The sequence below is a fragment of the Martes martes genome (genome assembly GCF_963455335.1).
Source record: "Martes martes genome assembly, chromosome: 9".
NCBI classification, from domain to species: Eukaryota; Metazoa; Chordata; class Mammalia; order Carnivora; family Mustelidae; genus Martes; species Martes martes.
This window is the reverse complement of record NC_137896.1, coordinates 55178133-55199816: the sequence shown is the minus strand read 5'-3', so window position 1 is coordinate 55199816 and position 21684 is coordinate 55178133. Positions and strand designations below refer to the sequence as shown.

The 21684-nt window shown below is 50.0% G+C and overlaps 1 protein-coding gene across 1 annotated transcript in view; it reads right to left on the bottom strand.

The window, feature by feature from the left end:
* Positions 1-4847: 4847 nt before the first annotated feature.
* The window catches only part of TGFBRAP1 (transforming growth factor beta receptor associated protein 1), a 65810-nt gene continuing 48973 nt past the window's right edge, over positions 4848-21684 (bottom strand). Inside the window, exons 6-12 of the mRNA XM_080813385.1 lie at positions 19255-19596; positions 17356-17413; positions 15371-15514; positions 13340-13483; positions 12616-12775; positions 10263-10696; positions 4848-7464 (exon numbers count right to left, since the gene is read on the bottom strand). Coding sequence (XP_080669511.1) covers positions 7288-7464; positions 10263-10696; positions 12616-12775; positions 13340-13483; positions 15371-15514; positions 17356-17413; positions 19255-19596 — 1459 coding nt within the window. The 3' untranslated portion in view covers positions 4848-7287. The remainder of the gene's footprint in view (positions 7465-10262; positions 10697-12615; positions 12776-13339; positions 13484-15370; positions 15515-17355; positions 17414-19254; positions 19597-21684) is intronic.

The window sequence follows — 21684 nt, the reverse complement described above, 5'->3', positions numbered from 1 at the left end:
ACACTACCCATCCTTTCCCTATGCTACCTGATTCTGCCCCCCTCCCCAGGATTCCTTGTGCCGGTCCTATGGCATGGTCCCTCCTCTTGGGATCTGAGCATAAGAACTATCTTTTCTTTCTTTCTTTTTTTTTTTTTTAAGGATTTTATTTATTTATCTGACAGACAGAGATCACAAGCAGGCAGAGAGGCAGGCAGAGAGAGTGCAGGAAGCAGGCTCCCTGCTGAGCAGAGAGCCCTGATGCAGAGCTCAATCCCAGGACCCTGGGATCATGACCCATGCTGAAGGCAGAGGCTTTAACCCACTGAGCCACCCAGGCGCCCCAAGAACTATCTTTTCAACAATTATCTCCTGGTCTGCTGGCTTTTCGATACCCTGACGTGTCTATTAATATACTACATTTTAAAGCAAAGGATTCTTCAAATAAACTGGCTAACACAGTTTGTATTGTGTCTTCCTCGGGGGTGGGGGGGGCTTCCTTGCCCATGTTATTAAAAACTATGTAAAGATGAAAAGGCAAAAATCCTAGGTGCAGCTGGCCATGGCTGCCACGGCGGGTGGGGACAGTGGGTCATTCCACAGCACAAGCACTTGTGTTTTTCCTTCTGCTGAGAAGCTGGCTGAAGCCTCAGCCCCCTCCCCCGGCCTCATTCATCACCACCCCCTCCCTGCCTGCTCTCCAGGCTGCAGTCAAACTGAGTCTCTATTTTCAAGGGGCTACCGCCCTACTCACCTCTGGGCTTGCCTCTGCTCTTCCCTCTGCCGGGAGCACTTCCTTTCCGAGGGCTCCTCGTCTATGCTGTGGGTGTACTCGCATTGTCTCTTCTTGGCATTTGTCCCACTGTGCTGTCCTTATCTCTAAGATGAGCTCTAGCAGGGCCAGACCAGATGTGTCTTTTTGAATGTTTTTTGTTTAAAGATTTATTTAACAGAGAGAGAGCACACACATGCATGCGAGCAGGGGAGGGGGAAGAGAGAGAGGGAGACAAGCAGCCTCCCTGCTGAGTGCTGAGCCCAACATGGGGCTCAATCCCAGGACCCTGAGATCATGACCTGAGCCGAAACCGAGAGTCAGAGGCTTAATGGACTAAGCCACCCAGGTGCCCCTTTCTCACCGTTTTATCCACAGAACTTAGCACAATACCTGTCACATAGCAGTCTTCCAGCCTATGCTTGAGGGATGAATGAATGATTGAATATATGACTAAATGAAAGCATAAACTGAAACATGAAAAGCCACATTAAATTGGCATTAAATACAATTTCTGGTAACGTGAGTCTTTCAACCCCCTCCGTTGCTTTTCTCTACGGCAAGGTTGGTTCTAGTTCTGCAGTTGCTTGAACAGGATAGTAATGTGGAGCGAGTCACGGTGGCAGTGGCTGCCCCGGGAGGGATGGTAGCCGTTTGGCACGGAGGACGGTGCTAGACAGCTCCCACGCAGCCAGCTATCCTCCCCATCCCCTGGATGGCATCCAGGCACAGCCCCTGTTGGGTTGGGAATAGCTGACCTTCCATCAGCTGCGAAGAAGCAGCTCATTTTCCAGTATTTCCATCAACACAAGGTATCTGGAAATTCTATCAGTAGGTGCACAAATCGGAATCTGGCATAGCACCGGCAGGATGCCAACGTTCAACCATGTGAGACCGCCCTTATGGGAGCAGAGACGATGCTCACACACTCGACTGGGCTTCGTTGTCTTTCCTTGTTGACAAGATCTGTGCTGATTTTGAACTCATCTTCAAAGGTCCCCCATAAGGCCATCTGGAAGCTGTGTGTGTGGATCTGTTTTAACCCAGTGGGAGAGATTAGGACAACAGACAACTTTTCGATGGTTGGTACAGGGTTATATCTTACATGTTGATAAGAATAATGTGATGCATAAACAATGAATCTTGGAACACTAAGAAAATAAATTTAAAAAAAGGATAATATACAGTAGCAATTCAATTTTATATAAAATACATATCAGCAGATGGCCTACGTATACATGCTTTGTGTAACTAAGTATACTGTATAAAAGCTATGAAACTGAGTACTGCTCAGCCTTAAAAAGAAAGAAGATACTGACATATGCTACATGGGTGAATTTTGAGGACATTATGCTGAATGCAATAAACCAGTCACAAAAGAACAAATACTGTGACTTATAGGATGTCCATAGTAATGCAATTCATAGAGTCACAAAGTAGAATGGGGGTTTGGAGGGACTGGGGGAAAGAGGGTGGGGAGTAAGTGTTTACTGGGCACACAGTTGCACTTTGGGAAGAGGAAAGAGTTCTGGAGAGAGTGGTGAGGGAACTATGAAGGTACTTAATGCCACTGAATTGAAACTGAAAAATAATCAGTTAAAATGGCAAATTTTGTTATGTATATTTTATAACTTAAAAAAATCCATGAAAATGGCAAGAAGACTAACCCACAGAAAATGTATTTTCATACAGTCATATTAGTACTATGGTAACTTTTTTTTGACCGAAAATCGATTTTTACTATACCTCATATAACAAAAAGTGAACACAGTCTTGTAAATTAAGTGAAAGCACAAAAAATTCAAATGCCTTTAGAAATGTATAATGGGAAATACTAATTCTAAAGAAAGCAAAACTTTCATGTTTTGGTTTATTCGCAAGCTAAAGTCGACAGTTGGCGGTGAATCAGCAATGCATTGGAAAACACTTTAGAACAGCTGTGGGGGTTGACACGGAGCTGAGAGCAGAGGTAGGAGGAGGTAGGGGCAGCCCCACTCTGCTAATTTTATGGTGCACATTAGGTACTCCAGGTAAATCACTGACAGGTGTGGATGAAAGAGGCCGAGGCTAGGATGAGTTAGTCAGATGGGTACCAATGGTGCCATGTGCTGTGTATCGACGCTCACAAGCCTAGTGAGATGAGGCTGGGTATCTGTCTCCCCAGCTCAGTTGGGGGCACCAAGGAAAAACTGGTCAAGTGAGACAAACGGAAAACCTTCGCTAGAAGAAGATGACCCTGACAGTGAAGGATTGTGGGAGAGCTTGGGCACAGCCTGAGACCCACAATCCTCTGGGGCAGCATTTGGTCTCAAAGGCTAGACCACACCGACTCCATTCCTCTGCCCCGATTTCGTGAAGGGTCCTCAGATACCACACAGCTTCGACTCCAATCTACAGAGCATACCACCAAGGTCTAGGTAATGTGACTGGCCCCAGTCTCCAGCTGGGTGTGTCAGAGCCCGACAAGACCTAGGCTCCCCGACGTCTAGTGGTGACATGTTCCTACCCAAGCCTCACCTGGCCTGCTGAGTGGCCTGTGGTGCTTCTGAGCACCTGCCGGCCACATGTCTCGTTTAACTGACACACAGCTCCGGACCGCAGACTGAATTACAGCTATTTGTTTCCCTTCCCCAGCTGCGAGCTAAAGAAAAGCAGACTTCGTTAATTCCAGTGCTTATAACTGAACAAGGTATTAACAAGCTTTTAGATGGCGCTCCAGCCATTTAGCATTTTCGAGGTGAAAGGGCCTCTGGTCCATATGGTCTAGCTTCTTGTACATTTTCATTCCCGATGCTAAGGCTGACAGATCCGCCAGGAGCAAATGGGATGTTAGTACCTAATTAATCTAACACAAGCCACGGCCCATTTCACGGAGTCAGGCGCCAGTCTTTGCTTCTACCAAGTCACATTTAGGACATCGATTTACACTCTTTTTCTCTCGCAGCTGCTTGGCCTTGTAATATTCTGGTAGGCAGTGGGAATCTATCACTTTTCCCTTTCTAGTCAGGTTTGGAAGCCTAAGCACCCATTCATTCATTCATTCATTCATTCAGAGAGAGCGTGTGAGCAGGGTAGGGAGATGTGGAGGGAGCAGGAGAGAGTCCCAAGCAGGTTCCACATCCAGCATGGAGCCCAATGCGGGGCTCGGTCTCACCACCCTGAGATTTTGATCTGAGCTGAAAGCAAGTCAGATGCTTAGCCGACTGACCAGCCCCCTTTCAATCTTTAATATGCCAGTGAGCCACAGGATATAATATAGAACAAGAAAAGGATACGCGACTCATTGCTTTGTGACTTTCGGAGAGCGACAACACCGCTGTGTGAGTACTCCAGTCAACCCTGGGTTGGTTGCTGGTTTTGGCGAAGCACCAGGAGGGGAGCTCAGCTGGGGGGGACTGGAGCTCTTGGTCTTGTCCTCCCAAGAAAATCACCTCACCAACCTATGCCTCAGTTCCTGCAACTTGAGATATGGATGCCACCTGACACCTCGCCTCTACTGTCACCCACACGTATTTGGACTCTACCAGCCTGACTGCCAGGCACAATAGGGTTACCGCCGTCAGGGGCTCTCCTCAGGGCTGCCACGGCGCCCAGAATGGAATAAGAAACATGGCAAAGTGCTGTGAAATTCATTCCACAGCGTTTCTCACAGACCTGCTATGAACAAGATTCTACAGAAGTCAAATGTAAAAGGTGAAAGAAAATTCTAGTCCTTGACTCTGTTCAGAGTTAGAAATCCAAGGGCGGCAGGCTTACTTAAAGGGCGTCTGGCTACAAGGTGAGGTATGGAAGAAGCGACCCGAAATCTCTGCTAAAGGCCTTAGGGTAATGACTGCTGTGAAGGTAACAAATGTCAAGGGGCACCTTGAGAACATGCAGGAGGTACCTTCAGAAGTAGAGCATTTAAAGTTCAGTCAAGTAGGAACAAAGAATTTGAGGGGCGGCCAGGGAACGTCGGCTTCAGGTGCTAGGAGGAGCCATGGGGTCCGGGTGAGTAGGTTCCAAAGCTCCTATGACTAGGTACTGTGCAGGTGGAAGCCATCACCCGACCAAGATCATTTTTATAAACACATATAAAAAATTACAGGAAGAACAAAGAATTAAAAGAATTTTAATAAAATCAACAAGTTTACATTTGTACATCTTGTGTATTTGGGACCTGACCAGGGGTGAAGGATAAAGTTGCAAGGACAAAGGTTTCCAGAGGGGGAAAGCAAGCAAAAAGCAAGGGCTACCCTAGCCGTGTGATGGGCATCCGTTTGACGACACGACCCTATGACCACCCAAGCTGCTCTGGACTCCTGACCTCAGCAAGCACATTTACCAAGCTCCTGGGCATGAACTCTTCGGCTCTCAGGCCCATTGCACCACACTCGTGGGGGGCACTGCCATGTCAACACCTGACAGGCAACGGCAGAGAAACAGTGTCTCAAATTCAACAGTATTTATTGCCCATAGAATATTAATGCCAACTGGGTTCGGTTCATGCTGTTTTAACTAGAGTGGTTACATAGAACCTAATGAGGGGAGGAAAGGGTTGAGCAATGTTCTAATTGTTCTAGTCAACGCCACAGTCACAAAACAGCAGGCCTTTAGAAAGAACCATGTATTTATTTTAAAAATCTGATTTGTGAAAAGGGCCCGTGGGAGTCAGACAAAGAGGAGAGCAAGGTACGGTTCTGAACACAGGAGACGATTTGACTTTAATCCCCGTCATTCTAAAGGATGACAAATGTTTCAAAACACTGACCCATGTGCAGAGAGAGAGCGGAGACTAGTGTCCCCATTTTAGGAATGAGCAATCACAAGGCGCTCTCCAGACTGTACCCACTTTGTGTCCAGTGAAACAGTGCTTTCAGCGGTGTGATACGGCGCGTGCTAGGGACCTGCTCTCTGAGGCAGAAACGCGACCTCGTGAGTTGTCGTGGTCGCATGCGCGGTAACAGGACCATTCCGTAGCAGTCACCCACAGGGTCGATTCGCGACTGGGCTTCAACTTCGCCCCCACGGACATCGTATGTGGTTGAGTCACAAGGAGAACTTCTTCATTGTTGATTCTTAGCTGGAGATGCAGCTAGGGAAGAATGCAGGCGCGCTGTTGCTTTCTTGTGCCACTGAGAATCACCGAAGGAAGAAGAAGATTGACCATGATTAGTACAGGAGCACACTGTTTCGAGAACAGACCACGAATTCTTTGGCCCCCGCTCTGTCAGGCTCGGGGTGACGGCGAGGGGCTGTATCCTAGGGTCCTCCCTTGTGACACACACAAGCTAATGCTTGCTTTCCCGGCATTGTGGCAGGGGGTACAGTGTCTAGTGTGAGTTCCGGATAGAATCATTCATCCCAGTGAAGAAATTCGAAAGAGGGCAGTGAAGTAAGGACAGCTTCGGCTTCTCCACGATGTCTGGCAGAAACACAGTGAGTCCCCCAGTCTGTGGTGAACAAGGGGGACCCCTCCCGTGGGCAGGAAACCTCAGAGCAGGCGTGTAAAGTGCTGGGAGGTAAGGCAGCCTGACTGGACTTCCTCATCGGGGTGTGCAGAAGCGCCCGGCAGGAAAGAAGACGTCTCGGTCACAGGCAAGGGCAGCTGCCACCCACTGCCTGCCCTGCTGAGGGTGTGAGGTTCAAATCGGCCTCTCATGAAACTCCACGTGGCTTGTGCTCATAATGTTTCCCTTTTCATTTCCCGAGCGGTCAGTAGGAGGTACATTTTAACAGGGAAAAAAAGAAGTCCCTAACGGATACAACAGATAAGTTTCCAAAGAAGAGAAAAACTGCAGAGATAACAGAACTTCAAATAACAATTTTTAGTCAAACATGGCCATCATGGAGTTTCAAAATCAGCAGGTAGTGTGACAGGACAGGAACGTGCCGCAGGCCTCCTGTCTGCTGTCCTCTTTCATGTGGTGGAGGCGGCAGCTTGTCACCTGGGCTTTAGCACTTTCCGATGGGTCCTCGACTTCCCCAAGAGGGGGTGCTTGGGTAAACAAGGCAGAATCCTTTAGGGGTTGAGAGCCGGATGGGAAGTAGGCAAGAACAAAGACTCCCCCAAAGTCAGCCGTTTCTAAGGGCAAAGGCAGAGCCCACGAGGTAATCCTGGAAACAGCCCCCACCCGTCGCGCCCCCTAAGGCCGTGCTCCTCACCCTGCCTGGCGACAGTTCCATCTCTGGGCCACCCTGAAGCAGACATTTCCAGTGCAAATGCATTTTTGAAGACCGAGGTGCGGGGGCGGGGACGTCCGGCTTGTCTGGACAGCATGGGGAAGGCTCATTTTTCTCTCAAAGTAGACATTTGTTTGGGATTACCGTGTCCCGGGATGGGCGAACCCTGATGTGTCTCTGTTTCCAGGATTTCCCACGAACATTCAGGGTGGAGTGGTCAGCAGCGAAAAGCCCCTGTTTCACATTGACTGCAGTCTCCCCAGCGCCCAGATGTCACTCCCTGGCTGACACCAGTGCAGCGGCTTTCCGCTCTCTGCACCCAGCAGGCTCGGTAAAGAACTCAGGGTCCTCCTCGCGCCCTTGCGTGGGCCTCTTCAAGTCCGAGCACCGGGGCCAGGGGAGCTGGGGTTCGTGTGTCTGCTGGCGGCACAGTGGGTGTGGACGAGCCCACCATTTGGGTATCTAACAAACACAGGCTCACAGAAGGGATTTTGGCACATCTGGCAGAGCTTTTTGTCCGAGAGCTGAACTGAGCTTCCTTTCAACTTCATCTGAAAAAAAAAAAAAAAAAAAAAAAAAGTTATACCAGAGCAGACATGCATCACCCCACAGATTATTATTCCTCATGAGGAAGGCTCTCACCTCGACCTCTCGAAACAGAACATTAGAGGTGAAAATAAACAAAAACGTCCCGAGTAACTGGAGAAGTAAAAAATAATAGTAATAAAAAAATTTTTTTAAAGATTTTATTTATTAATTTGACAGAGACAGGGACAGCGAGAGAGGGAACACAAGCAGGCTTCCCACTGAGCAGGGAGCCCGATGTGGGGCTCAATCCCAGGACCCTGGGATCATGACCTGAGCCGAAGGCAGAGGCTTAATGACTAAGCCACCCAGGCACCCCTTCCCCCCAATTTTTTTTTTAATGCTATGGAACTGCTTTCTTGTTTCATGAAAAGTACTTGCTGCTTGCCTCACCCAGGCATTTCTATGCAGACCCTCTCTCAAACATTTCCTGAGCTCTGCGTTTGCGCAAGGTCTGTCGGAAAGTGACATTGCGTCCGAGCTGGGTAGGCCCATATAGATGATCTAGTTCCTGGGTCCTCTCATTTGCAAACAAGAAAAGTAAGGCACAAATAAGGGACTCCATCAAAGCCATATATGGTCAATTGGTGGTACTGCCCTGCCTGGTTCTGGGAAACATCCTTCCATTTGTTTAAAGGTCACTAACCAAACCAGGCTGCAACTCCCCAGACCCTGTCTGATAAAAAGGACTACAGTTCTGCAAGTGAAGAAGCCTTTTTGCACTTTTCACTGGTGTCTGCGCAGGCAAGCTGGCCTACTGGCAGGATCAAACCAAACTTAGGGAAGTCACCCCGTACTCCTCAGTTTTCATCAGTCCTTCAACAAACATTTCTTTAATACCTTTGAGACGCTGGGCTTGGCTCTAGGGATACCAAGCTAGACAGCTGAATTCCCTGCCCCCAAAGAACCCGGAGTCTAACAGTAAAGGGAGACAATGACGGATATGTGCGCAGGATGTGTGGTGGGCAAAGGAGGGGATTTCCTGCTTGAAGGGACATGAAGGTTTCACAAAGGAAGAAGTACTAAGGCTGCATTGTGAGCAGGCGGTCAGCAGACCCCAAAGGAAAGGTTAAGACTGTGTCAGAGGGAACTGCAGGTACCAAGGCCATATGTGTGAAACAGTAAAATCAAGGAGGTTCCATGTGTCCTGGGAAGCAGGGAGAGATGGAGAAGGCCAGGCCAAAGGAGGGGAGATGGGACGTACCAGGCCTCAACTCCTCTTCTAGAGAGTCATGAAGGCTTCCATGTGAGAGGGCCACATCAGGTTCCCACTTTGGAAAGATCCCTGGGCTGACTGCATGGAGTGTGGGCCTCACAAGAGAGAAGTCTCCAGAAGGGGATCTCTACTGGGGTTCTGTTGTGGACTGAATGTTTATATCCCCCACCACCTCCCAAATTCCTATGTTGAAGCTCTGATTTTCAATGGGGGTATCTGGGGCCTCTGGGAGGTAACTGGGTGGGGCTTCCAGGATGGCACTGGGGCCATTACAAGGAGAGGAAGAGAAGTGGCCAGGATGTGGAGAAGAGGAACACTTGTGCACTGCTGGTGGGAATGCAAGCTCGTATAGAAGAGGATGGAGGTTCCTCAAAAAAGCAACAGAACTACCTCATGATCAGGCAATTCCACTTCTGGGTATTTATCTGAAGGAAACTAAAACGCTAACTCGAAACACTAACCCCCAAGTTCAATACAGCATAAGTCACAACAGCCAAGGCATAAAAAAGCTTAGGTGTTCCTCGATGGATAAAGAAAATGCAGTATATTTATATAATGGAATACTACTCGGCCATAAAAAGGAGGGAAAGCTCACCATCTGTGACAACATGGATGGACCTAGAAGGTATCAGCAAAGTGAAATAAGTCAGACAGAAGAAGACAAATACTGTGTGATCTCACTAATACGTGGAATCGTAAAAAAAAAAAAAAAAAAAGCCCAACTCACAGAAACAGAATGGACTGGCAGTTGCCACAGGTGGGGGCAATGGGTGAAGTGGGTTGAAAGGTACCAACTTCCAGTTATAAAATAAGTAAGCCCTGGGGATATGACGTAGACCATGGAATCTACAGTTAATACTACCATATTGTATATTTAAAAGTTGCTAAGAGAACGGATCTCGAAAATTCTCATGACAAGAAAAAGACCTGTAATTATGTGCAGTGACAGGGGTTAACCAGACATAGTGTGATGATCACACCACCACACACAGAAATATCAAATCATTGTACTGTATACCTGGGACTAATATTAAAAAAAGAAGAGGAAGAGAGACCAGCACTTGCCCTCTCTGTGCCATGTGAGGACACAGTGAAAGATGGCTGTCCGTGGTACTGGTTCCTGCAGCCCAGCCCACCAGCCGGGGACCTAGAATGTGGAGGTGTGCGCTGGCCTGGGATCCACGTCTGGGCTCTTCATGTGCTATGTGACTTCCCTGGGCCTCAGGGTACCCTTCTGGGACACGGGGAGAATGGCAGGAGACACTGCATGAGACAGCTGAGATGACGACCTGACCCATGCTGCCCGGCGTAGGACGCTGCCTGGAACACTATCTAAGCATCGCCGTCTAGCCGGGGAGAACGGCACCTGCCAGCCCAGCTCCCACCTCTGCTTCCACGTACCTGGGCTTCTATGTGAGCAGAATCAGGTATTTGAGGTGCTGAAGGTGCAGAGAAGATGCACCCGGAACTACCTGAAATAGAACGTGCTCCCCCCCACCCCCCGCCGGGGTCTAGAAGCCGGCATGGCCGGCCAGGCCCAGCTCTCACCTTGTCATACTTGTAGATCAGGTTTTCGGACTTGGCCAGGCCCAGAGCCACCTGAGTGGTCCTGCGGGCGTGCACGCTATTCCGGACGGCCCCGGTAAGGAATGGGCGCAGAAGCTGCACTGACCAGCTGCCTGGCAGCAGTGGTAGGACCCGGGCAGCGTCGAAATCGGCCGCGTGGTGGTTCAGGAGGTCCGTGGCAGCCACAGCTAGCTCAGGCGCGGCGGGGCCGGGCTGGAGGTACATGGCCAGCAGCGTGTGGAAGAGCCGCTGCCGGTATGGCGGGTCCCTGCCCTCAGAGCGCCACAGGCAGTAGTCCTCAGCCGCTGCGAAGTCACGCAGCTCGTGTACCAGGATGCGCAGGGCCTCCTCATGCTCCTCCAGCTTCCCGTGCAGGATGGCGCTCTCCATGGGGAGCCCAGCACCCCGGGTTCTATCTGCGTGGCAGCAGCCTGTGGTTAGAGCCAGCCCCGGCTTGCCCCACCCGGTGCTCTCCACTCAAGAAAGGGCAAAGCACGCCCCATGACCTAGGTAGTTCACACAAGGCTTGCTTGGACCTCTGTGCCACAGAGCTGGGTGTTCCCAAAGGGGAAGCCAGTCCCTACTCACAGGGAGAGCCTAATGGCAGAATATACATTTTTAATAATGATTAGCGACTGAATAGAACAAATGACCTGTCATCCTGGTAGGCCCTGGTGAAACCTGAGTATCATGGCCTCAGGCCTCCAGTTAATCCAGCATCGTTCTTATTTTCCCAGTACAGGATCTTTCAACTATGGCAAAAAGGCATTTTATTGATTTAAATTCAGACACTAACCCTTCCTGGCAAAAAAGTGCTGTGAACCCCTTTATTCCAATTTAAACTATATTTCATGTGAAGGAATGTGGGTTCCTATTGTTAAAAATGCCTATCGATGTGACTCTAAAACTCTTCTTTTGTTTCTTCTGCAATCTGAGTTTTTAGGCTGTATGAAAAATGACACCAACCCATCATTTTTAAAAATAGGACTTATTTCACAGGGTTGTTGTGGAAAGCGTCGTAATGCACGCTAAGCATACTGACCTGGGCCCGGCACACACAGCCACCAGTCCTCATTATTCAGATTCCATATTCATGAATTGGCTTGCTTGCCCAAATTCCCATGGAATCCCCAAACAAGCAGTCACATGGCTTTCAGGATTATTCGCGGACACGTGCAGGCTGGCACACAATTGGAGCCACCGGCCATGCACGGTCCAGATGAGGCCCCGCAAGGCCATCGAGGTGCTGCCTTCTTGTGGCAGGCCTCATTCTGCAAATAGTCCCCTCCACGGTTTACTCAGTGCCACGATTTTTGAGTTTTTGTGCGTCATCTCTTGGTGACATTGCCATTTAAAATGGGCCCCAAGCACAGTGCTGAGGTGTGGCCTTGTGCTTCCAAGCACAGGCGGGCTATGACGTGCCTTATGGAGAAAATGTGTGTGTCAGCCTGAGCTAGAGTTCTGCTGGCTCTGAGTTCAATGTTAACCAATCAACAGTACCTATTAAATAAGGTGTCTTAAACAGAAGCACTCCTAAAACAAGGTAATGTACTGATGGGCTGATGAAAATGTTGTGATCAGCGGTTTGCAGGAACCTGACCCTGTACTTCCCTGGGAGCAATCGTTCAGGATTCAGTAATTCAGTGTTCATGGAGACTTTACAGAATGTAACTATGGCAAATGATGAGAATGGACTGTAGGTAATAGTCAAAAAACTGTCAGTGCCGTTAAAGACACAGAAATACATTATTAATCCCAGTAAGAACAAATCTGAAAATTCTATGATGTCAAATGTATCAAGAAACTAGCTAATTCTACTGGGTGCATGCACTGTGCTGCCTTGTGGCACTTTATACAACACAAAAACCACAGACTCTGCAACCCAAGGAAATGAAAACCAGGCTCCCGTCCAAGATACCTGCCTGCCTTCCTATGGCTCAGGGCTCAGTGACAGCTCTGAGCTGGGGACAGTGCCAGCTGGCACAGCCTCGCCCAAACACTGGTGCCATCAGAATGAACTGGGATTCAAGCGCGCCGAAGCCGAATAAGGCAGTTTAAATGAAGGCACGCTCAACAGATAACGCAGACTTCCAAACTCCCTGGGCAGCTTTGTGTCATCAGCTAAAGAGCCCATGTCTGTTTCTAGAGGGCGGAGGCCTGAGAAGCTTCGCCCCACCCTGCGGGCAGGCTGACTTAGGGCCAAAAGAGGCTCAAGGACTCCCCCAGGTTGGACTCAAGACAAGGAGCGACACTGGAGCCTTCCTCAGCTCCTCCCCTCCCTTCCCTCCTTGCTGGGGGACCGGGATGGAGGAGAGACCAGTGAACCTCCCCTCACCTATCAGCAGATGCACTCGGTACAAGTCGGACTTCTGGAGCAGGTGCTGGAGCTTCAGCTGTGTGTCTGTGGCTTCCGCGGCCTCGCTGCCAGTGCCGGACCTCTGCTGCAGCACCTTGTCCAGGTAGAGGAGGGCCAATTGCGTGTGGTACTCTTCCTTCTGTGGGACATGGGATTCCAAGCCAACGGCGTTTACAGGCGGGAACCTGAAGCTCCCCCAGCCCACGGGAGCTCCTCAACCAGGACCGCGGCGCCGCCAGGGCGAGCCAGGGCAGGGTCTCGGGGGCAGTGAACAGAACACGCTCACCGGATGGAAAACATCTAGAAACTGCCATCCAGAGAAGGCAGACTTCACATCCGTGAGAAAAAACATAAAAGAATCATTTCTCATTTGCAAAGTGAGGGCCCCAGGATTTAGGTATTTTCCAAAAACGTGCAGCTTCTCTCATTTCCCTTAAGGATAATTTTTAAAGGAGGGTAAAGAAAAGGCCACATGTTCCTGTAATCTTTGGAAACCTCCAGTGCCCTAGCTCATCCACGAGGACAGGCTGAGCACCCAGGGCGCAAGGCACTGAAAATACATTAGAACGTTTAAAACAGCTCCATTTAAAATACTACATTAGAACCATCTGCCAACAGGCTTCCTAGTCCCAATCTGTTTCCAAAGGCACAACTGTGGCGTGGCAGCCCTCCCACATTCATCCAGGCAGGCCCATGGGCTCACCTGCAGCCTCCTGTCTATGACCAGATGTTCCAGGTATCTGGCAAGGGCTGTAGGGTACTTCTTAAGGCAAGTGAGTACTCTGTCCGGACTGAAACTGTTCTGCTGCTCATCCAAAGGTCTCTTGGTGAAAACCTGAACTCCAACCTGGAAGAAGAGCAGCAATTAGCGATTACTTTTTTCAAGGGCACTGCCCATTTATGTTTGGGTAAAATTGTTGTTAGAAACATGGGGATACACAGGGGTGCCTGGGTGGCTCAATCGGTTAGGCACCCAGCTCTTGATTTTGGCTCAGGTCTTGACCTCAGGGTCATGAGATCGAGCCCTGCATTGGGCTCCATGCTCAGTGGGGAGTCTGCTTGTGATTCTCTCCCCCTGCCTCTCTCCACTTCTAAAATAAAGCTAAAAAACGAAAACAAAAACATGGGGATACAGGCAAAACAGGCAGGGTGGGACATTGACAAGGCCAGAGCATGACACAAAGACAGGAAAGGTGACCTAAACTCTGAAACCTCCTCCTTTATTCTCAAAGAGTCAGAAATGAAAGAAAGAAACATTTGTTGATAGCAGATTTTGACAACCCAGGAAGCTACATCCTTTGCACGATGAAGATCATCTGAGAACAAGGAGGGTCACTTGCTGAGCAGTGAGTGACAGAATGCGTACAGTCCTGAACGTCCTGTAAACCCAGTGCTCTGCATACACCCCCATGATGTGGCTCATCTGTGCACATCCACTGGGGCAAGTTTCCAGACGGCCTTCCCGTGCCTGTCGAGTGGAGCTTACTGTGGCAGACCCGTCTTCCAAGAAAATGCAAATGGGTCAAGTAGGGGAGTAAACGCACGCCATTCCTCCCCTGGCAGTCACGGATGTGTGCTCACTGTAGCTCACGCAGACACGTACCCCATGGGTCACACCACACAGCCCCCCTGAGTGTGAATTCTGAGTTCTGGAAGCCTGGATCTGTGCTGTACCAACGGTGCAACCTAGGGAAGTTTCCAGAGCTGAGCTTCGGTTTCCTCGCCCGTAATCTCTACCCCGTGACCCTGCTGGGATATTTAACAGAGACGACGTACGTTGAGTGCCTGGCGTATCATCAGGCTGATACCATCTATCAGAATAGACAGAATTCTGGGAATGATTTGCTGATGCCATCTATCAGCACTGGGAAGAGCCCAGCGCTTTTGACAGTTTTGGGTATGCACACAGGCAAAGTACGATGGAGTAAGAAGTACGTGAGCACACGGGCTCAGACCTCCAGGTCAGACAGCACCATGGAGGGCATACGCCAGTGGAGATTTCAGAACAGCAGATGTGACAGAGAAAACTCTACGTTTATGATGAAGGTCCTACGTCACGAAGCTAAGTCCGTCTCTCCAAGGGGAGCTGAAGAAATGTGCCTGTTTTCAACAGTGAGAACCAAAATGCTGTGACTATCTGTTTTCCCGCCATCTTGGGGCTTCACTGAGGAGTCCTGAGCTCGCTGTGCCTCTTTTTTTTGCCACAGCAGCCGCCAGGCGCTTCCTCGGCGTGTCTCCTCTCTGCTGTCCTTTCTCAGCCTCCTGGACAGCAAGTCCTGCACAGGGCTCCCTCCTTCCTCCAGACCCACAACTTCCACACCAGGGGGTGTGGCGCAGAGATAGGACAAGGGTGGGCCTGCAGTGGCCTGGTCCCCATGCCCTGCAAGGCGACAGTGCATCGAAAACGGAAGTGCCACTTTTGGTCAGGCGTGGGGAGTCACATAGACACACACATTTTTTCAGAAGACGCTAAGAATTTGACCTGGCTATGCTTTCTCCCTTTCTATAAACATGGCCTGCCCCAGACGAAGAGGCAGACCAGTGCATCTCAGGACGGAGATGCAGAACTTTCCTAAGAGCCGGGACTCCGGTAGAGCAAGGAGAGGTATTAGAAGGGAGCAAACTACAGACAGGGTGAGGCTTGTATCCTGGTGGCTTGTTTCTCACTGAAAATCAAGCCTTCTATTTTTGCTAGCAGCCACCCCCCATAAAAGAGCATTTATGACACACAAACCTCTTCGCTTTTCTGCAGGACCCAATCAGCATACTTCCACACGAGTTCCTGGTCTAAGCTGTAGGTAAGGAAGTCGACGACGTATTCATACAGGTCCGAGCGAGTGGAGTCATGAATGTCCCCGTTCACTATGTTCACCCAGAGCTGGAGAGGAGGAAAGAAGAAGAAATGGAAGGTTACATACCCTTTACAATTAGCTAAGGAGGGGTATATGTTTACTTATTTGGCCTTTTGATACTTGAAAGTGGTAGGACAAATCCTGAATGCCTAAGTCAATTTTAAGGTTTTCGGAGAAATAAAGCCATGTATGTAGTAGATGTGGTCCAGGAAATCAAGGAGATAAAGCCGCGGATTCTTTGTCTTTCCTTTCTAATGACAGCGCAGCAATACAAATAGGAAACACATCATACGGGAAAAGGTAGATGTATTACAAATGTTTCTTCGTGAAATAAACGATCACTGACAGCATCTCAACACAGAACAAGAAATTCACCTGCCTCCATCCGCAGGGCTGTTTCTACCTCCCCCATCATGGGAATCCTTGACTTTGAAGTCCCTTGTGAACTGCGATAGTCAGGCACCATGCCTTCAAAAATACTGGTCATTCTGTCCTCTAGTGTTCTGTCTGGTGCATGGGGGCTCATGAGAGCTGCTAACAACAGTCCCTTGCTATTTCATCCAGAAACTTCCCTGTTGTGTAAACGAAACCTTCCTTTCAGAAACCCAGAATGGGGCCAGGGGGGCAGGGGAGGCGGAGACTGCCCCACAGCGCGTACCACATCCCCTGTACCCCATCTGCTTGTCCACTGCGCCACACTTTAGGACTACGCCACTCTCGAGAAGCCCAAAAAACAGGGCTGGCAATGTCGACTCTGTGATCCTGGTATCAGCATGGGAACCTTTCCTATGGTACCAATATCCTTAACACTGACTTCCTCACACCAAATAAGCTAATCACACATGAAAAGTGTCATTATTCTTTAGAGCAGAATTCTGCCACATATACAGATTTCTTTTGTATCACTTTGATTTTGCCAATCCCTCCTCTCTCTACAGCTCTGCTGATGTCACTATTACACTTACATCAGGCCATAATTCCTACAGCTGCACATTTTAGAGTATAAAAATGTTGCCCTTGACGTCCAAATCTACTCGAAGCCATTGGGGTGCGTGTTGATGGAAACCAGTTTTGTTTTGTTTTTTTTTTAAAACCTCATCTGCAATCATGTTACCATGACAGTGACAGCCCAAGGCTGACTTTAGGTTGGAGACGGTGGCTAATGTTTTCGGCCACTCACAGAACAAAACAAAAAGGCCCCTGAGGAAACCATAGCAGGGGCTCCAGTGGAGAACAAGTGACAGAAGGAGAGGATGTCTTCTGACCAATCACAAGCTGCCTCACAAGAGAGGTGAGACAAGACAGGAGACAAGAGATAAGTGTGGCATTTTATCTCCCGCACAGTATCTCCACCAGGGCCACCCGGAACAGCGAAACAGCAGTTCAAATCCCTGTCCTACTGCTGAGCAGGGCTGGGACCCCGGACAAGGGACCAGCCTCGATCAGCTTCAGTTCTGTCACAGGTGACATGGGGAGAATGATGTACCCTGCCCACTGGCAACAGTTACTGTCATCAACAGTGGAAGTTACAAGCAAACGGCTGTCCCCAGGCTTAATTTCCCAGTAAGGGGGTGACGTCACAGGCCTTAGGGCTCAGCAATCAGTTCGTTTTATTTCTTAAACTTTCAAAAACTCAGTCCTGATAGCATCTTTGAAAGAATTGTAAAGACAAAGAAAAGAATACCACTGGCTGACATTTCTCAAGGAATTCATTTTCTAAAACAGTATATTAATTTCCTTCTGTAGAAAAGGTTATAGGTCAGGCAAAAGTAGTCTCTATCAACTTGGGAAATTTTTTTCCCAAGTATAATATGGAGTTAAAGGATAGTGATGTTTAAAAATCAGGCTAAAATGCTTTTGAACTCACCTGAACAGCAGCAGCATCTTGGTTATTATAATGATAGAGTAGTCCAAGTGCAAAATACCTGAAAGAAACAAGGTGGTGAGTATTCTCTCTCCCAACCACCTGCTGTGGCTGGCACCCACCCAGTGCCAGGCCCCTGGATGACCTTCTGCTCCCCTATACTTGGTTCAACTCAGAGTTCAAAGACAAATTTTCAATGACAAAGAGATTCTCATTTCTGTTTATTTACTTCTGGTATTAAAACATGCCCTACTGGGGCGCCTGGGTGGCCCAGTTGGTTAAGTGTCTGCCTTCGGCTCAGGTCATGGTCTCAGGGTTCTGGGATCAAGCCCCACATCGGGCTCTCTGCTCACAGGGAGTCCATGTCTCCCTCTGCCTGCTGCGTCCCCCTGCTAGTGTTCACTCTCTCACTTCCTCTCTCTCTCAAATAAATAAAATCTTAAAAAAATAAATAAATCAAATGTATGCCCTATCAACTTCCGAAAGGGATCATATTCAAGTCTAGGACAAGTTAAAAAATAAAATCATAATTATACTACAGAAAATTCTATTTGGATTTGCTTTATAATTTCCTCAAATATTGATATAATTTCGTATCTCTTTAGGTGATTACCATTAACCCAACATGAAGTGTTCAAAGAACACTCAGAAGGTGAGTCATCCTAGTTATTACTAAAAGACGGGGTCAGGAGTCTGAACATGAACAAGAGCAACACAGGCCCGCGGTACCCAGCCAGCGGGGTCAGGTCAGGGGGAGTCCGGGGAGGGCACCCAGGGCTCTAGGCCCTGAGTTTCAGTTCAGGTTCCATTACTTTGGGACTGTGTGGTCTTGAGCAAGTGGAATGCCTCCCGGCCCTCCGTCTTCTCACTTGCGCATGGAAAATGTTGGTGATAACACGACACGGCTGTTCCAGCCTCCCCAGGTCCACACGGGCGCCCTGCTCCCCGTCCTCCCCAGCCCCAACGGGTGACGGGAACAAGCTGACCCGAGGGGCATGTTGGGTCACACTCCGAGAGCGAACTCTCAAGGTATCGAACTCTTTGCTGGAGTCCGCCTCTTCTCCTCAGCCTTTCGGGAGGTTAGGCTGACTCTCCAGACCCCACCACGCCACATCACGACCATGAGGCATCAGTGTATATTCTGGTTCCTGAACAGAGCAACTCCCTTCCACAGCCTATCTGGGAAACTGAGGGAAAGTGTGGGAAGAGCCAGTACCCACGCAGAGACAGGATCTGGGTCTGTGACACCCGTGGTTCCTGTGGCCTTCGTCAGTCCTTCTACCATTCCAAATATGTAACAAAAATGACAGAGGAAGAATCTTACTGCTTAAAGGAGTCTAGGGGTCATCCAACACTTTTAAAGAACTCCCTCACCCCCCTGGCTGAACCCCATACCTGCCCAGAACAAAGCAGTAATGGGCTCCTATCCAGTCAGGCACTGTGGGTGACTGCCCTTGTGCATGCGACAAGGGGACGGCTGTCTACCAACTCATGCTCATGATGAAGGCAGTTTTAAGCCATATGCGTTTATCAACAAGATCAAGAAGTCTCCCTTTTAACCTTTTTACCCAGCTGTCTATCTATCTGTGTAATCTGGTCGTCAACGACTAAAGTGTGCTGCGAATTTTACCAACATCCACATGGCGACGTCCACGGGTGAGCCCTACGTGGAACAGTACAGATGGGGATGCTAAGAATCACTTCATGCACTGACTGGGCCTATGACAGGCTGTGAGAGCGCACGCCTTCCGAGACCCCTCCGGGGGTCTGCAGACTGTGCCAAGGTGGGTGTCCAAGCTGGGGGGTGCCCAGCTGTCACAGGAGGAGTCTTGTGAGGCCAGAGCCACGGCGGCTGCTGCACCTTCACGGGGCCCTGGCCGCATGCGGGAAGGGAACACTCACTTGTTGTGCTTCTCCAGCCAGGCAGCGCTGTCGGTGAGGAGACAGGAGTTCTCGGTGACCAGGAGGTCCAGCAGGCTGTCGTGGTCAGCCTCCGCGTACAGCTTGAGCAGGGCCGTGTCAATGTCCTCTTTGTAGCCATTGGCAACCTCTGTGCTGCGGACTTCGTTCAGGTAGCTCATGAGGAAGCGCTTACACTTGGCCATCTTCTCCTGGTCCCCCTGGGTCAGCTGGTGCAGGTCTGCGTACTCGTGGAGAGGAGGGTGGGACCGTGTGAATGAGGAGGAGGTGGGCAACAGGAAGGGGTAGAGAGAGATCAGCTCCCGGACGTCAAGCTGGCCGCTTCTGCAATTACAGTGTCAAACTAAATGAAGCAAAAAGAGAGAAAGAGTACACATAGGCGCACAAAACAACATGGGGGGTGGGCATGTCCGCACCCGCTCACGGGGAGCTGGATGTGTAGGCGGGCGTGGCAGAGCACGGCGCACTGTGCGCCCCCACGCAATTCCAAGGAAGCACAGAGGGGGCCACGCAGAAAGACACACGCACCGCCAGTGCTGACATGAGTATCGAGACCCCTGAGAGGGTCCTAACACAAAGGGAGCAGCAGACTCCCTGGAAACTAAGGCCAAGAAAGGAACGCGGAAGGAACACAGCACTGTCTGGTCAACGGTGAAGGACCATCCTTCTGAAGCCAACGCTTCTCCTGGCACCAAACTATAAACAGGTTTGCTCACTGGTTCATAAACAAGGGACTTTGCCAGAAGGTGACTTACAGTTTCCTCATCAAAGATCCTACGATGGGAGCCGCAAGAGCATTCATGAGGCTGTTTCTGTGGTGACTCTCAATGGCCTCTTAGAGCATAAGGTTAGGCCACAACTCAGAGCATAAGGTTAGGCCACAACTCCAACGGTACCCTAACTGTGCAAGGCCATGGAGCCCGTCTGGTGACATCCCACCTCTTCTTCCCTGTTGGCCCCGTCCCCCACTGTGCCCCCCGGCCTGCTCGTCCTGTCCACTGTGATAACAGCGGCAGCATCAAGGAGCTGCAGACCTCAATGCTGGCCCCGGAGCAGCCCCACCAGGGGGTCCCTCTTGTGGAAGTAGACGCGGGGTTCCCAGACATGAATGGGAACCCTAGGTTGGGCTTGGGGTCTTCACTCCTGGCAATGTTCACTGCATCCACCTTCCTTCAAGTTTGGACAGTCTCTCCTCCTCCCCGACTTCCATCCTCTGGTTCTCCTTCCTTCCACTCCTGCCCTCTAGCCACTTTCCATGGTGCTGGGCCTCTTTAGGATAAACCCCAGATCTCTGAGCACAGCATTCTGGGGCCTTCCCAGCAGCTCCCAATGCCCTAACAGCTTCAGCTTCCACCATCACCTCTCCGGTTTACACAATTTATGCCTGGCCTCTGCTGCCTTGTTCCTTCTGCCTAAAGCAACAGCCCTCTATGGCAGCAGTTGTGCTCCCTGGGGGACACCGAGCCATGTCTGGGGATACTTCCGGTCACCACTGGCAGGTGCTATTGGCACTGAGTGGATAGAGGCCCAGGGTTCCTCCGACGCATGAGAGAGCACCCCTAACAAATTATCCAGCCCAAGGGGTCCAGACTGTAAGATTCTCAATTTGGGAAGCTTCTCATCATTTAGTATGCAGCCAAATCCCAATCTGAGCCCGTGCTCTACACCTGTGCTGCTGCCTGCTGGGCCCACGGCCGCCGTCCACACACGCACAGGTACGCCAGGAAAGCAGGCGGCAGTCTCACCCCACACTCTGGCTCTGATTCTTGGGCCAGGTCTGCTTCCCAGGAGGAGTGCTGACCTGACTGGACACGAGGATGGGCTCTATCACGTCTCGGGGGGACAGACACAGAGCAGAGGGGCCCACAGCATGAGTCCCACAGAGGTTCTCTCTTGGGTGCCGACCACAACGTGTTGGCACTTGTGGCTTCTCCAACAAACTGAGATGGAATGCTAGGACAAGTCCCACATCAATGAGAAGAAAAAAAATCCCACGTTATTAGCAATGTCTGCCGTGGGCGCAGGAAGGGAATGCTTGCCTTGGGCCTGCCTGCTTCGAGGACCAATTCTCTCCATCACATTTTGACAATGGAGCAGCCGTCAGTTTACGCTATGAAGGGGTTGAAGCATGAAAGACGGGGTAGCCTTGTATTAATGACTGACAGAACCTACAGCTATTCTGTTAGAAAAATCTGTGAACTGTTCTAGGAATAGATTATGACCACTCGCCCACTGTTCCAGATTAACCCATGAGAAGATGGACCCAAATGAGAAGGCTTTTGACCCTGCAGGGACAGAACAGGCAGGACAGAAGACAGCGAAGTCCACAGGGACAAAGAACCTACGTGAGTCCCCCAGTTACTGCTCCTGCCAAGAACAGATGAGAACACCACACAGAATATGACCTAAGTA